At 38.0% G+C, this 14197-nt stretch overlaps 1 protein-coding gene across 13 annotated transcripts in view; it reads left to right on the plus strand.

The window, feature by feature from the left end:
- The first annotated feature begins 4990 nt into the window (after nucleotides 1-4990).
- Nucleotides 4991-14197, plus strand: part of ptprk (protein tyrosine phosphatase receptor type K) — a 240816-nt gene continuing 231609 nt past the window's right edge. For 5 of the 13 annotated variants that reach the window (XM_061885765.1, XM_061885772.1, XM_061885766.1 and 2 more), the window contains exon 1: nucleotides 4992-5332. In XM_061885765.1, coding sequence (XP_061741749.1) covers nucleotides 5251-5332 — 82 coding nt within the window. In that variant the 5' untranslated portion in view covers nucleotides 4992-5250. Of the gene's footprint in view, nucleotides 5333-14197 lie in introns of all 13 variants that reach the window. The other 8 variants (XM_061885774.1, XM_061885775.1, XM_061885776.1 and 5 more) reach the window with 4 other exon arrangements.

Raw genomic sequence — 14197 nt, forward strand, 5'->3', positions numbered from 1 at the left:
TCAGTTGTAATACATTTTTCCACCACTTGTGGCAGTGTTGACATTATCAAATAAACAAGAAATCTGGATCTAGAGAAGTTTCTTAAATTAAGCGCAAAAATTATGACAAAAGTGGTGACGTTGTATTTTCATTTGCCCTTTGATTTTATTGACAATTTATTTAAGAAACAACTTATCATTATTTCTTATAAACTTTGTTAGAATGCATTCATATTAGCACTGCAAAATTATATGTAACGTTTTTTCATCAGTTTTTATGAGTTTCATCTTTTGCAGTTGATTTGATTAGTGTTTATTTTTGTAATCAGCCTGACCTAAACCTTAATAATAATATTTGTGATTTACTTAATATTTCCATATCATTTGACAAGATTTATACTGTTAAACTGTAAGCAGGTTTGATACAATTATTGAATACAATTAAAATCAAGAGAAAGATTACTAATTCAGTGTTGATATATATGAGATGAATAAGTTGGGTCCTGGGGTCAAAAAGATTAAAAGCCCTTGGCCTAAACAACTTAAAATACAATAAGGGTACATTTTTATGTCTTTAAATACTTCATATATTCTATATTGTAAATGCAAAAAACTAAGAAAATAATGATTATTGTCAGTAACTGCTCTATTTAGTAGATAAGGGTAGGAATATGTTCAGAATTCTGTACTTTTTTTTGGTACCAATCAAAGTATATTGGTACCAATTCACGGAGCCACACTTTAATTGCATTAAAGTATGGCTCCGAGTAGCCAGTGCCATACTTTAATGCCTTTTGTTGAACGTGACGTCATGGACGGTTGCAGCCTTGGCGCCTGCTCAAGCATTTGGACAAGCAACAAGCAGTCAAGAACTTGTAGCAAACTCAGTCGGATGCTTTTTGGTAATGTTACAATTTTCCAACAAAGCAAGAAAAAGGCGTCCAAAAGTACAGTAAGGCCTTACTTTTTAAAATGTGCTAGCTCAATTCTAAATTACATTGGATTTGCCATACCCATGATATCGATTGGCATTAGGGAATTTAAATGCTATTTCAACACCTCCGAATTTAGTAATGAAAACTATAACTAAGAAGCATATTACAATCAAACAGCTGGTGTGTATTAAATGCAATACTTATAGTATAATGACTTTGTAGGGCTCAACAAAAGACAAGAATAGCACACTCAACGTAATGGTAAAGACTTCTTCCCGACTAAGGCAACACACCGAAGTCTGTACATTACTACTAACTTCTTAATGTATGTATGTATATATATATATATATATATATATATATATATATATATATATATATATATATATATATATATATATATATATATTTCCCCCCCCCCTCATAATTAACATTTACCACCCCATATGAACACACAAAAACGTACCTACAATTGATACCGTTGAGTGGAGGTATCGATTGGTCCAGTATCGATTGTAATGCAAAAGGTACGCATCTCGAGGTAAGAGCATACCGATTGAACAAATTATTATTAATCAGTTGTGTAGGATTGATTGTTATAATTTTGTCTATTGGCAATTGAGGCAGAAAAAAAGCACACTACTTCCTGGAAGCAGCAGAGGCACTATGGATTTGGAGTTAACTAGTTTAGTTAGTTCAGTCCGACAAGGGGTTTTCTGTGACGCTTAGCTGGCATCGTGGTGATGTTTTGTTCTCTCGTGGATGCAGTTTGAGATGGACACAGCGTGAAGGTAAGAATGATGATTTATTTCTAACTACAAAAACAAACGAAGAACAGAAATACTGGAACAAAGGCACGAGAGACAAACTAACAGAACTAGCATGGGAGCTAGAAGGAACAAAAAGCGCTAGCATGTGAACTAGGGACAAGTAAACAAAAGAATAGCGTGGAAGCTAACGAATACGAAAAGTCTTTACCACAAACGAGGGTAGCGACGTCACCTGTGGCATGGGATAGCAGACGAGAATCCGAGACCGAATGAAAAACAAGGGCAGACTTAAATAGAAGGGAAAATCAAAAAGCAGGTGCATGTGAAAAACAAGAAAGGTGACACAAATGGGTAACTATGGAAACGGCACAAAACAGGAAGTGCCAGCAGGAACTAAGGAAGTCAAATAACAAGACGAGATACAAAACAGAACCAAAACCAGAATCTGCCATGATCCGAGAATCTTTCATCCTCGCTCAAATTAATGGGGAAATTGTCGCTTTCTCGGTCCGAATAGCTCTTGCTGCTGGAGGCTCACATTATAAACAATGTGAGGACGTGAGGAGCCTTCACCCTTGAGAAGTCATCGTCTGCGACTGCTGGTAAAAGCGAGGCTTTTTTGATCAGCATCAAAAGTTGTGAACTTTATCGTGGATGTTGTCTACTAAATCCTTTCAGCAAAAATATGGCAATATCGCGAAATGATCAAGTATGACACAGAATGGACCTGCTATCACCGTTTAAATAAGCAAATCTCATTTCAGTAGGCCTTTAAAATAGGTTGAAAAACTTATTCGGGTGTTTCCATTTAATGGTCAATTGTACGGAATATGTACTGTACTATTCAATCTACTAATAAAAGTTTCAATCAATCATGTATATGTGACAATAACATCTGCGGCTTTTAGAGTGTGCATACAACAGCTGTAAATATGCTCCTCCCCTCTTAACCACGCCCCCAACCACGCCCCGCCTCCAACCACGTCCCCCACCACCCACCTCCCCAAATCGGAGGTCTCCAGGTTGGCATGTATGGAATACCAGTAGTAAAATGAATGGATGGAGTAACTATGATTAATTACTTTTTAAAAATCATCTCCTACCCCCAAAGATATGCACCTGGGGATAGGTTGATTGGCAACACTTATAGGCCTACTGAAATTAGATTTTCTTATTCAAACGGGGATAGCAGTTCCATTCTATGTGTCATACTTGATCATTTCGCGATATTGCCATATTTTTGCTGAAAGGATTTAGTATAGAACATCCACGATAGAGTTCGCAACTTTCGGTGTTAAGAGAAAAGCCCTGCCTCTACCGGAAGTCGCAGACGATGACGTCACATGTTGATGGCTCCTCACATGTTCATATAGTTTTTAATGGGAGCCTCCAACAAAAAGTGCTATTTGGACCGAACAAACTACAATTTTCCCCATTAATTTGAGTGAGGATGAAAGATTCGTGTTTGAGGATATTAATAGCGACGGACTAGAAAAAAAAAAAAACGCGATTGCATTGGGACAAATTCCGATGTTTTTAGACACATTTACTCTGATAATTCTGGGAAATCCCTTATCTTTCTATTGTGTTGCTAGTGTTTTAGTGAGTTTAACAGTACCTGAAAGTCGGAGGGGTTTGTCCACGGGTGTCTTGACGCCAATGTCTCAGGGGAGTCGACGGCAGCTGTATGGACGGCACAAGCTCAGCTTTTCTCCGGTAAGAAGCGACTTTTTAAACACAATTTTCTCACAGAAACCTGCTGGTTGACATATAGTCGGGATCCATGTCCGCTCTGATCCATAGTAAAGTTTCACCTCCGGGAATTTTAAACAAGGAATCACCGTGTGTTTGTGTGGCTAAAGGCTAAAACTTCCTACCTACATCTTTTTACTATGACTTCTCCAATATTAATCAAATTGCAAAAGATTCAGCAACACAGATGTCCAAAATACTGTGTAATTATTCCGTTAAAGCAGATGACTTTTAGCTGTGTGTGTGTGCAGTGCTCATATTTCCTTAAAACCCGTGACGTCTTGCGTACACGTCATCATTAGACGTTTTAAAGACGAAACTCCCGGGAAATTTAAAATTGCAATTTAGTAAACTAAACCGGCGGTATTGGCATGTGTTGCAATGTTAATATTTCATCATTGATATATAAACTATCAGACTGCGTGGTCGGTAGTAGTGGGTTTCTGTAGGCCTATAATTGGCCCTAATGTGTGAATGTTGTCTATCTGTGTTGGCCCTATGACGAAACTCCCGGGAAATTTAAAATTGTAATTCAGTAAACTAAAAAGGCCGTATTGGCATGTGTTGCAATGTTAATATTTCATCATTGATATATAAACTATCAGACTGCGTGGTGGGTAGTAGTGGGTTTCTGTAGGCCTATAATTGGCCCTAATGTGTGAATGTTGTCTGTCTATCTGTGTTGGCCCTATGACGAAACTCCCGGGAAATCTAAAATTGCAATTTAGTAAACTAAACCGGCGGTATTGGCATGTGATGCAATGTTAACATTTCATCATTGATATATAAACTATCAGACTACGTGGTCGGTAGTAGTGGGTTTCTGTAGGCCTATAATTGGCCCTAATGTGTGAATGTCTGTCTATCTGTGTTCCGCGATCCCAAAAGGGACAAGCGGTAAAAAATGGATGGCAATATCGGGAAATTATCACGTATGACACATAGAATGGGGCTTCACAGTGGCAGAGGGGTTAGTGCGTCTGCCTCACAATACGAAGTTCCTGCAGTCCTGGGTTCAAATCCAGGCTCGGGATCTTCCTGTGTGGAGTTTGCATGTTCTCCCCGTGAATGCGTGGGTTCCCTCCGGGTACTCCGGCTTCCTCCCACCTCCAAAGACATGCACCTGGGGATAGGTTGATTGGCAACACTAAATTGGCCCTAGTGTGTGAATGTGAGTGTGAATGTTGTCTGTCTATCTGTGTTGGCCCTGCGATGAGGTGGCGACTTGTCCAGGGTGTACCCCGCCTTCCGCCCGATTGTAGTTGAGATAGGCGCCAGCGCCCCCCACGACCCCAAAAGGGAATATGCGGTAGAAATGGATGGATGGATGGATGGATCTTCCAAACACTGGTTATCATTCAGAACGGCAATACTAACCGTAGTTTTTTTTTTTTTACCGCGGTCACAGCTTCATACTTATTAATTTGACAGCACTGAATAAATCATTATTTTATCCATACAAAAGTGTAAATAAAACTAAACTCGTTACGATTGATAGCTTTTAACAGCCGGAAGTGTTCAAAAAACAATGTTGTGTCAACTCTCCCTTTTGTGACGTCACCCCCTCTCGCGCGTGCGGGCGCCCGTGCTGCGCTGCCTCAGTCGAAAGTGTTGAATCCTGCCAGCCTGTTGGGAAGCCAAAAGCCAGAAAAGACAAGGAGAGAATGGAGCGCTCCACTCGGCTTCGGCAGGAGGAATAGTCACCCAGACGCCACAGAGGACATTGGAAGACGGACAAACTCCCAGGGAGAAGAAAAGTCAACTTGAGGGGAAAGTGTTCGGCACTTCTCGCCAGGACGCTGTTTTAAAACAACATGGATACACTTTTCTCTCTTTTACCGGGACTCTTCCTCCTCATCTCGGCTGTTGGGAATGTCTCCGGGCAGATGCTACCAGGTAGGCTCCAACAAACCCCGAATTTGGACTTTACAACGTTTTATTGTTTCGCTTGTACGGACGTTTTTTTTTTGGAAGTGAAACCTCGCGTTCGCAATGAGGCGAGCTCCGGCCAGGTGCGTTCAGGGCGCAGCGGAAAAGTTGTTAATTACCGCCGTGCTTGTTGCCGCCGACTCTAAAACACGCCTAAATGTCCCAAAAACGCCACAACGTGTCGATTGTAACAGTTTATTCCCTCTCAATTGTCGTTGCCGGTGTGTCAAATGTTGTTATTGCGAAGCGTGGAACTGGTTCGCCTCACGTTTAAATTCGGGCTGTTTGCCAAGCAGGCTGATATTTGCTTACCTTGCTTAAAAACATCCGCTAACCTGTTTTTTTTTATTGACATTTTGATTTCTACACCAGTGGTTCTCAACCTTTTTTCAGTGATGTGAACATTTTTTTTTAATTCAAGTACCCCCTAATCAGAGCAAAGCATTTTTGGTTGAAAAAAAGTGTCTCTATGTGTTGGCCCTGCGATGAGGTGGCGACTTGTCCAGGGTGTACTGCGCCTTCCGCCCGATTTAGCTGAGATAGGCGCCAGCGCCCCCCGCGACCCCAAAAGGGAATAAGCGGTAGAAAATGGATGGATGGAAAAAGAGATAAAGAAGTAAAATACCACACTATCAGTTTCTGATTTATTAAATTGTATAACTCAAATCAAATCAACTTTATTTATAAAGCACATTTAAAATTTATCACAGGGGTAGCCAAAGTGCTGTACAATGGGCTGGTTAAAACATAATACGAGGACCGAGCAAACAACAGAACATGATAAAAAAAATTAAAATAAAACATAAAAACAGTTTCACGGCAGGTGTATAATGGGGCGCTCAGTGTTAAAAGCCAAGGAATAAAAGTATGTTTTTAAGAGAGGAGGCTTGTCTAACACTCAGAGGTAGGTTGTTCCAGAGCTTGGGAGCAGCAGCGGTGAAAGCTCTGTCACCTCTAAGCTTCAGCCTTGTGTCAGGGACCGTCAGTAGCAGCAAAATAACAGTGCAAAATATTGCTCATTTGTAGTGGTCTTTCTTGAACTATTTGGAAAAAAATATCTAAAATTAATTAAAAACTTGTTGAAATATAAACAAGTGATTCAATTATAAATAAAGATTTCTACACTTAAAGTGCCCTCTTTGGGGATTGTAATAGAGATCCATCTGGATTCATGAACTTCATTCTAAGCATTTCTTCACAAAAAAATAAATATTTAACATCAATATTTATGGAACATGTCCACAAAAAAATCTAGCTGTCAAAACTGAATATTGCATTGTTGCATTTCTTGTCACAGTTTATGTACTTACATTCATATTTGTTTAAGTATTCTGAGGATTTTGTAGTTGTAATGATTTGTGCAGCAGTCCTTAGAGACATTTGTGATTTGGGGCTATATAAATAAACATTGATTGAAGTATTATTCAATAAATATATTTATAAAGGATTTTTGAATTGTTGCTATTTTAGAATATTTTTAAAAAAATCACACATACCCCTTGGCATACCTTCAAGTACCCCCAGGGGTACGCATACCCCCATTTGAGAACCACTGTTCTACACAGTTAAAAATATACAAGTTTACTTTAATCAGTCGTATGTGTTAACCATAGGACGAAGACCAGGCAGAAACGGAGGAGCAAAAAAGTTCTGCTCATTCATTATCACCCACGAATTGTGTTGTTAATGTCGCTTATGTTCATATTTCTTCAGTTATTGCTAAAGTAATCACTGTTTGCGCAGCAAACGCAGCCGTGTTAGAAGCGCCCTGATGTTCGGCAGGTTTCGGCTTCACACACATCCTAAAACACAATGTGCAGAGGCATATATACTGTATATCAGTGGTGTCCAAAGTGCGGCCCGGGGGCCATTTGCGGCCCGCAGGTAATTTTCTAGCGGCCCCACGACACATTTTAAAAATACGATTGAAACATTTTTAAAACGTAAAAAGTCATACAAAGGAGCAAACAGGTGAAATGTAACAAGAAAATGTTGCAATATTTACTCTAATAACACAAAGCTGAAATGCAGGCTGTTTCTTTCTTTAAAAAATAATAATGAATCAAAATCAATGTGATTATGAATTATTGACATAATCAAGGTTCCAATTACGTCATTTAAATAGTCCACTTTGAGATGTTTTTGGGGGATAATGTTGCATATTTTGTGTTTGCCATATAAAAAACTGAGCTATTTTTTTTAGAGAAGGGCATAAAATGAACAAACAAAAAACAAAGAACAATACAACTTTTAATTGACGGATAGATCCGAAGTTGATCTCGAGATTATTGTGTTAAAAGTAAACAGTAAAAAAATTTATAAATTATTTTTTTAACATTTTAATGAGTAGGACCTTTTGGATCCCCAATCATTTTAGTGTGATTTGTTTTTTAAGAGTCATTGCTCAAAAAATAATAATGAATTAAAATCAATGATGTTATGAGTTATTGACTTTTTTAAGGCTCCAATTATTGTATAATCTCAAATATTCCACTTAAAAAGAATATTGGGTGATAATATTGCATATTTTGTGGGTTTTTTTCCATCAAAAAACAGGGTTTTCTTTGACAAAAAGAGCATACAACTTAAATCTTTAAAATCATTATATTGACAGATAAATAAAACAAAATAATACTGAATAACGACACATTTTTAATATTTTTTTGACCAAAACCTTTTGGGGTACCCGGGATCAAGCCTGAGTGGAGGCCTAATTGTATATTGGTTATACATATATTGTATTGGTTTTTAAAATAAAAAAATGTCAAAACGGCCCCCGCTTGCTTTGATTTTTCAGTCTGCGGCCATAAGTGGAAAAAGTTTGGACGCCCCTGCTGTATATACAGTGGTGTGCACGGATATTAAAACACTTGCCGTGAACTGGAAAACTAAGTCTTATGTCAATGAAATACCCCTAATGTAGACCTAAATTTAGGGTTGTGAATCAATCCGACTCTTGGGGTCATTTTGATTCGGAATCGTGTCTCGATTCAACACAATTCTCAATTGAAACCGATTCTCACAATGCAATATTTCGTGTAATGATTATAATGACACTTTTTCAAAACATGTTACAGGTTGGAAAAGCTTTTTGTAATTGATTTTTGAAAATTTTGAATCAATTTAGAAATGTGATTCAAATGTCTTTTTGTGCACCCCCTACATTAAAACTATTGTTTCTTTCACAATGGAACCCTTCAACCATTATGTTATTGCGTAATGAACGTTCCAGAGACCCCTGCATGATACCGGTTGTCAATTACTGGAGAACATAATGCATTTTGGAAATGCTGAATAACAGTCAAATCTCCCTTTTATGTTCACTACAACCGGCCTCTGAGAGTGTGGAATGACATCAAGGTTGAAACGTTTATAAACACTTGGATACAATGCCAGAAAGAAGACTGTTTTCAAAGGGGAACACACTTAATATTAGAGTTAAAGGTTAGAAAAAAAGTACTATGCTGATACATTTGTCTGTGAAATACATTTTGCCAATGGCCAACAAGTGAAATTCGGGCTCTGGGGACAAATACAACACCCATTTCTTAAGATTTGAGAAATGCTGTAATATTTTTGCACACCATTGCATGCATGTTTTCAGTGTTTTGTACTGTGGGTGCAGGCAGTCTCCGGTTGAATGTGTGCAACGTGTTTTAAAAAAAGTGTCATTAGACTTTTATGAAATTATAATTGCAATATTGCAGAGGATGTAAAAGAAGCATGAATCTGCAAAGCAAATACTTTAAAAAATACAACTTTGTGACCCTTACTTGTGCGTTTTAAGTGTTTTTTTTTTTTTTTTCCTGCATTGTGCATATCACCCCACATAAAGCGTGATTTATGTGCCGGACATTACTAGAAACTGCCCGTGAGGGTGCTGGGGGGTCCAGCATGCCCTGGCTCGTTGATGATTTGCATAAAAATTACACATTAATTACCACTTCTTCTGTGAGCTTTATTGCCCCCCCCCCCCTTCTAACCACCCCCAACTACTCCCCTCTTTCCCCTCCCCGGGGGCCATTTGGTCTGCAGGGCAACAAATGTGTGGAATTTCTTTGAGGCCTCTCCGGGAATGCGCTTGCTGTTAATTTGCAAGTAAATACGAGATGCTACTTTACATAGCCTAGAGGAGGGCCGTCAATGTGGCAAAGAAGGTGAAAGATAACATTTAGGGGGGTTGGGAAAATGGTTGCAAATATACAGCGGACGGTTGAAAAAGAGGACATTTGTTGTCGCAGTCATTACGGGATGGACAGCGGAGATGTGTGTTGTGTGGCTTGTCCTCTTCTCCTTCAATCTCACACAAGGACAAGTTGAAAAATAGTTGAAGAGAACAGAAAAGTGTCATCATTACCACAGTCATTGTTTAGACGTCCTTTCTCCAAACTAGTCTCATTTAGCCGCATTATTCTCTACCCCCTTGTCATGTATAATGCCCCAAATGAAACAATGCAATAATAAATGGTGTTTAATGTGAACAGGGCTCTCTCTGGCGTCTGCGCTTATCAAATGCTGCTTCGCAGCAGCCTTATCACCTCCACGCGCTTGAGTAATAAATGTGGTCTGTCGCGGCGCCTTTGCAAACGCCAATAACCGACTGGATGCCAGTGTGACAACTTTTCCATGCGGCGACCCGCGTTGTGACGTCGTTAATCTTAATGAAGTGAAATAATTGATTGCCATTAGCTTCCCGCGGAGCATTGGGGGGCTGCTGCCGAACATCACAGTCCGCTTTAATTGTAAGTCTAAATCATGTTTTTTTTTTCTGTAGTTTGAGTGTAACTACCAAGTTAGTTTAATTGCAATTAATTTAAAGCGCCATTTGGAATCCCTGGAAAGGATGTGAGGAGGAGAGATGGAGACGGAGGGAGAAAAAACAACATGCAACCGTTGGTTCTTGGCCGTGGGCATCTCTTCTACTCAAGAGACTGTGAAAACGGCAGGAGGGGTGCGTCTGTGTGTTTTTCTGTCATGTCCTCTTTGTGTGTGTGCACTGTCACTTGAAGAGCGAATGCGGTGCTTTTAAGCCCTCCGTAGTAAAGATGAAATGTTTTCTTCTAATTTAGATTCCTGTGAAAATCCCTCCTAAATCCACTGTGCCCGTAGGAAACGTTGCCAAATCAAAGACTGTTTTTTTTTTTCCAAATGTTCTTGTTAAAAGTAATGTACCGGTCAGGTTTTTCTCAATGTCGCCTTTTCAAATCGGACACCTCTCCGCTATTTATTTGGATTTCAATTTAGTTGCTGACTTTTGAGAAAGCAACAAAAAGTACTGGCTCATTTCCATAACGGTTTGAGGATGGGTTCTGCGGGCATGCACACGCGCATGTGGAAAATGTAATTAATCTGCTCAGAATTCATTAGCTAATCCCTCATTAGACTTGTGTGTGTGTGTGTGAATGAATCGAAGGGTTTGGCATTGAAAGACGGCTAGAAATCAAGTACAAAAGCTGTGACCTTCCAGTCTCTAGCATGGGGTGTTCCTTCCTGGCTCCGAGTGTGCTACGCGTTAATGTGGCTTTGTAGTCATACAAACTTCTACAAGTTTGATCAAAATAAAAGCAATCTGTTCATTGACCTCGAGCAAAAGGAATCTGAGAATCTTCTCCTACAAAATGAGTAGCTTGAGGACTGAATGGTCACAGGTTCAAAACCCAAAGCCGATGACAATCAGTACAGTTCCATGTACTAACTTAATCTTATTTTGGCTCGAAAAAAGCTTTCTACAACACATTGAAACACCTTTTCTTTTGTTTTTTAAATTAAAAAAACAGATTGACACACCCAGTATGTGATTAGAAACCAGTTTTCTTTGACATTTTGTGTGCCAATCTCTTGGGCGGACCAACACATTATTCACAGGCAAAGAACAAGCTGGGGCTGAGGGGACAGGTAGGAATGTAACAATCTGAAAATTTCATATCTGTTATTGTGACCACAATTATTACAGTTATCATCCTCATAGTATTGCTGAATGTGCTTATAATGTATTTATGCAGAAGAAACATTAAAAATGGTTCGTTATTTCGAACATGCATGCATACAGCATGATACATAACAATTTCCAGTTCCTCTATTCAACATGTTCGAAAAGGAGTAGGAAGAAGCAGATCTTATTTAATCCTACCCCTTTTCTTTTACATAACAGTTGCTAAAACTTTTGTTCACTTCCTGTTCTCAATTTATTCACAATATACTCCATAGATAATAACAAAAAAAAAAATTAATTGGTGAAGTAAGTTATATTTCGTATAGAAGAGTAGGATTATCTTGAAAATGAAGGGATAGATTACATAAATTCAAAATGTTTATCATGATTTTTCTTCTTTGTACTTTGCAAACACTTTAAATTTGAAAAGTTTCTTGAAGTGGATCATATTAGTACATTGTTTGATTTATTTGCTTAATCCATTCCATAATTTAATTCCACATACAGGTATACTGAAGGTCTTAAGTGTTGTACGTGCATATTGTTTTAAATGAAATTTTTCTCTATAATTATATTTCTCCTTTTTTGACAAGAAATGTTGTATATTCTTGGTTAACAGATTATAGTTTGCTTTGTGTATAATCTTAGCTGTTTGCAATTTCACTATGTCGTGGAATTTCAGTATTTTGGATTCAATAAATAAAGGGTTTGTATGTTCTCTATATCCAACATTGTGTATTATTCTAACTCAGGGGTAGGGAACCTATGGCTCTAGAGCCAGATGTGGCTCTTTTGATGACTGCATCTGGCTCTCAGATAAATTTTAGTTGACATTGCTTAACACGGTAAGTAATGAATAATTCCGCTGCTAATCACAGTGTCAAAAATAACGTTCAAAATATAAAACATTCTCATGCATTTTAATCCATCCATCCGGTTTCTACCGCACCTGTTCAAGAAGTCGCATTAATGGCAAGAAGTATTTTATTGTTGGTTAGCTTCAGAATAATAGTGTTATTAAAAAGAGTAAGAGACTTATTATACTCAAAAATGCAGGTCTTACTTAAAAATGCACGCATTTAGTTGTATTCAGTCTTAAAAAGAATATTATATGGCTCTCACGGAAATACTTTTTAAAATATTTGGCTTGTATGGCTCTCTCAGCCAAAAAGGTTCCGACCCCTGTTCTAACTGATAATTTTTGCAACACCGTTAATGAATGAAGTTTACTTTTGTAGTTATTTCCCCATATTTCTACACAATAACTCAGTTATGGTAACACTAGATAGATAGTACTAGCGAGTGGTAGAGAATATGGAGTGATTTTGGTCTAGAACATGTTTTGCTTGATTAATTATTGACATGTTTCCTTGCTACTTTATGTTGTATATTAGAATGTTTTTTTCATTGATAAAGTAAAATTGAGTGCTAACTCTGCTTCAGGTCCATTTTTTATGATGTCCCCGAGTTCACTTTTGGTTGTAGACAGCTTTGTGTTTGTTAATGAAGTTGTAAAAACACAACACCTCTGTGTCACTTTCCTCTGAATATTTAGCGATCACTCTTACTAGGAGAACACAGCCTGTAGGTTCAACGTGCTCAATTGAATATCTTAGTTGTTCAGACAGCACCGAGTTTGTATGAGTTTAGATCCTGGTATGTCGTTTCCTAATGGGGAAAAATGTTATTGTCTCTTTTATTCATGTTAGCATTTAAGCTAGCTGGTTAGCTAGTTCATTGTCGGTCTGTGAGTTTATAAAAGCAAGGCTATCAACCACTGTTTTTTGATCATTTTAATTTTTAACGGTAATACTGTAGGAATTTGCATCGCAGTTATTAATATCGTTAATCGTTACATAAGTAACAAGTAATCAACGTAAAGATAAAGAGGCTGAAATAAGTATTTAAAGTATATGTTGCAATAAAAGCCTACCCGTTAAATACTGTGAGTGTCAGGATGTTCTGAAAGAAGAGACTTTAAATACGTGACATGACACAAACACATATAGACTGGTGGAGGGACCCAATGGAAAGACCCAGTGGAAATAAATCTATACAAACAGCCATAATTTGACATTAAAACCTCTTTGTATGCACAATGAAATGTATACAGATGAAAAAATATGTGTATGTTTTGTTAGTCCTTAGACAACAATCATAAAGCAATAGATCACATGACTTATCTGCCTCGATCTCATTTATTCAAAACATCTACACGCAAGATCGTTGTTCATATGTATATAGATGTAAGAATTCAACGTCAAAGTACAATAATTTAGACAACGTAAATCACCAACTGAAAATTATTTGTTGCGTAGGTGATATCACCTGTAAATAGTCAAAACAGTTAACAAAATAGCGATCTTTTCGTTTTAACTGATGTTCATAATAACTATAAGTACCATTTTTAAAAACATTAAAACCAACACAACCATATGACAGTGAAAGGTTGTCGTTATCGGTTAGCTCCAGAGCTTGAACGTTACTAAAGTTAGCTTATTACCATGTAGCATTCTCTTCCATTTTCATTACCGCATGGCTGTGTAAAAACTAAAAAAATAAATACAAAAACTAAACTTATACATTTATATATCTTATAGGCATGTTGCTTGACTAGACAGGAACTGTTCATATATGAATACATGTACATATGTAACCTGCTCAGTGGCCCTGTGGTTAGAGTGTCCACCTTGAGATTGGTAGGTCGTGAGTTCAAACCCCAGCCGAGTCATACCAAAGACTATAAAAATGGGACCAGTTACCTCCCTGCTTGGCACTCAGCATCAAGGTTTGGAATTGGGGGTTAAATCACCAAAATGATTACCGAGCGCGGCCACTACTGCTGCACACTGCTCCCCTCACCTCCCAGTGGGTGTAACAAGGGGATGGGTCATTATACA

The sequence above is a fragment of the Nerophis ophidion genome, linkage group LG24 (assembly GCF_033978795.1).
Source record: "Nerophis ophidion isolate RoL-2023_Sa linkage group LG24, RoL_Noph_v1.0, whole genome shotgun sequence".
NCBI lineage: Eukaryota > Metazoa > Chordata > Actinopteri > Syngnathiformes > Syngnathidae > Nerophis > Nerophis ophidion.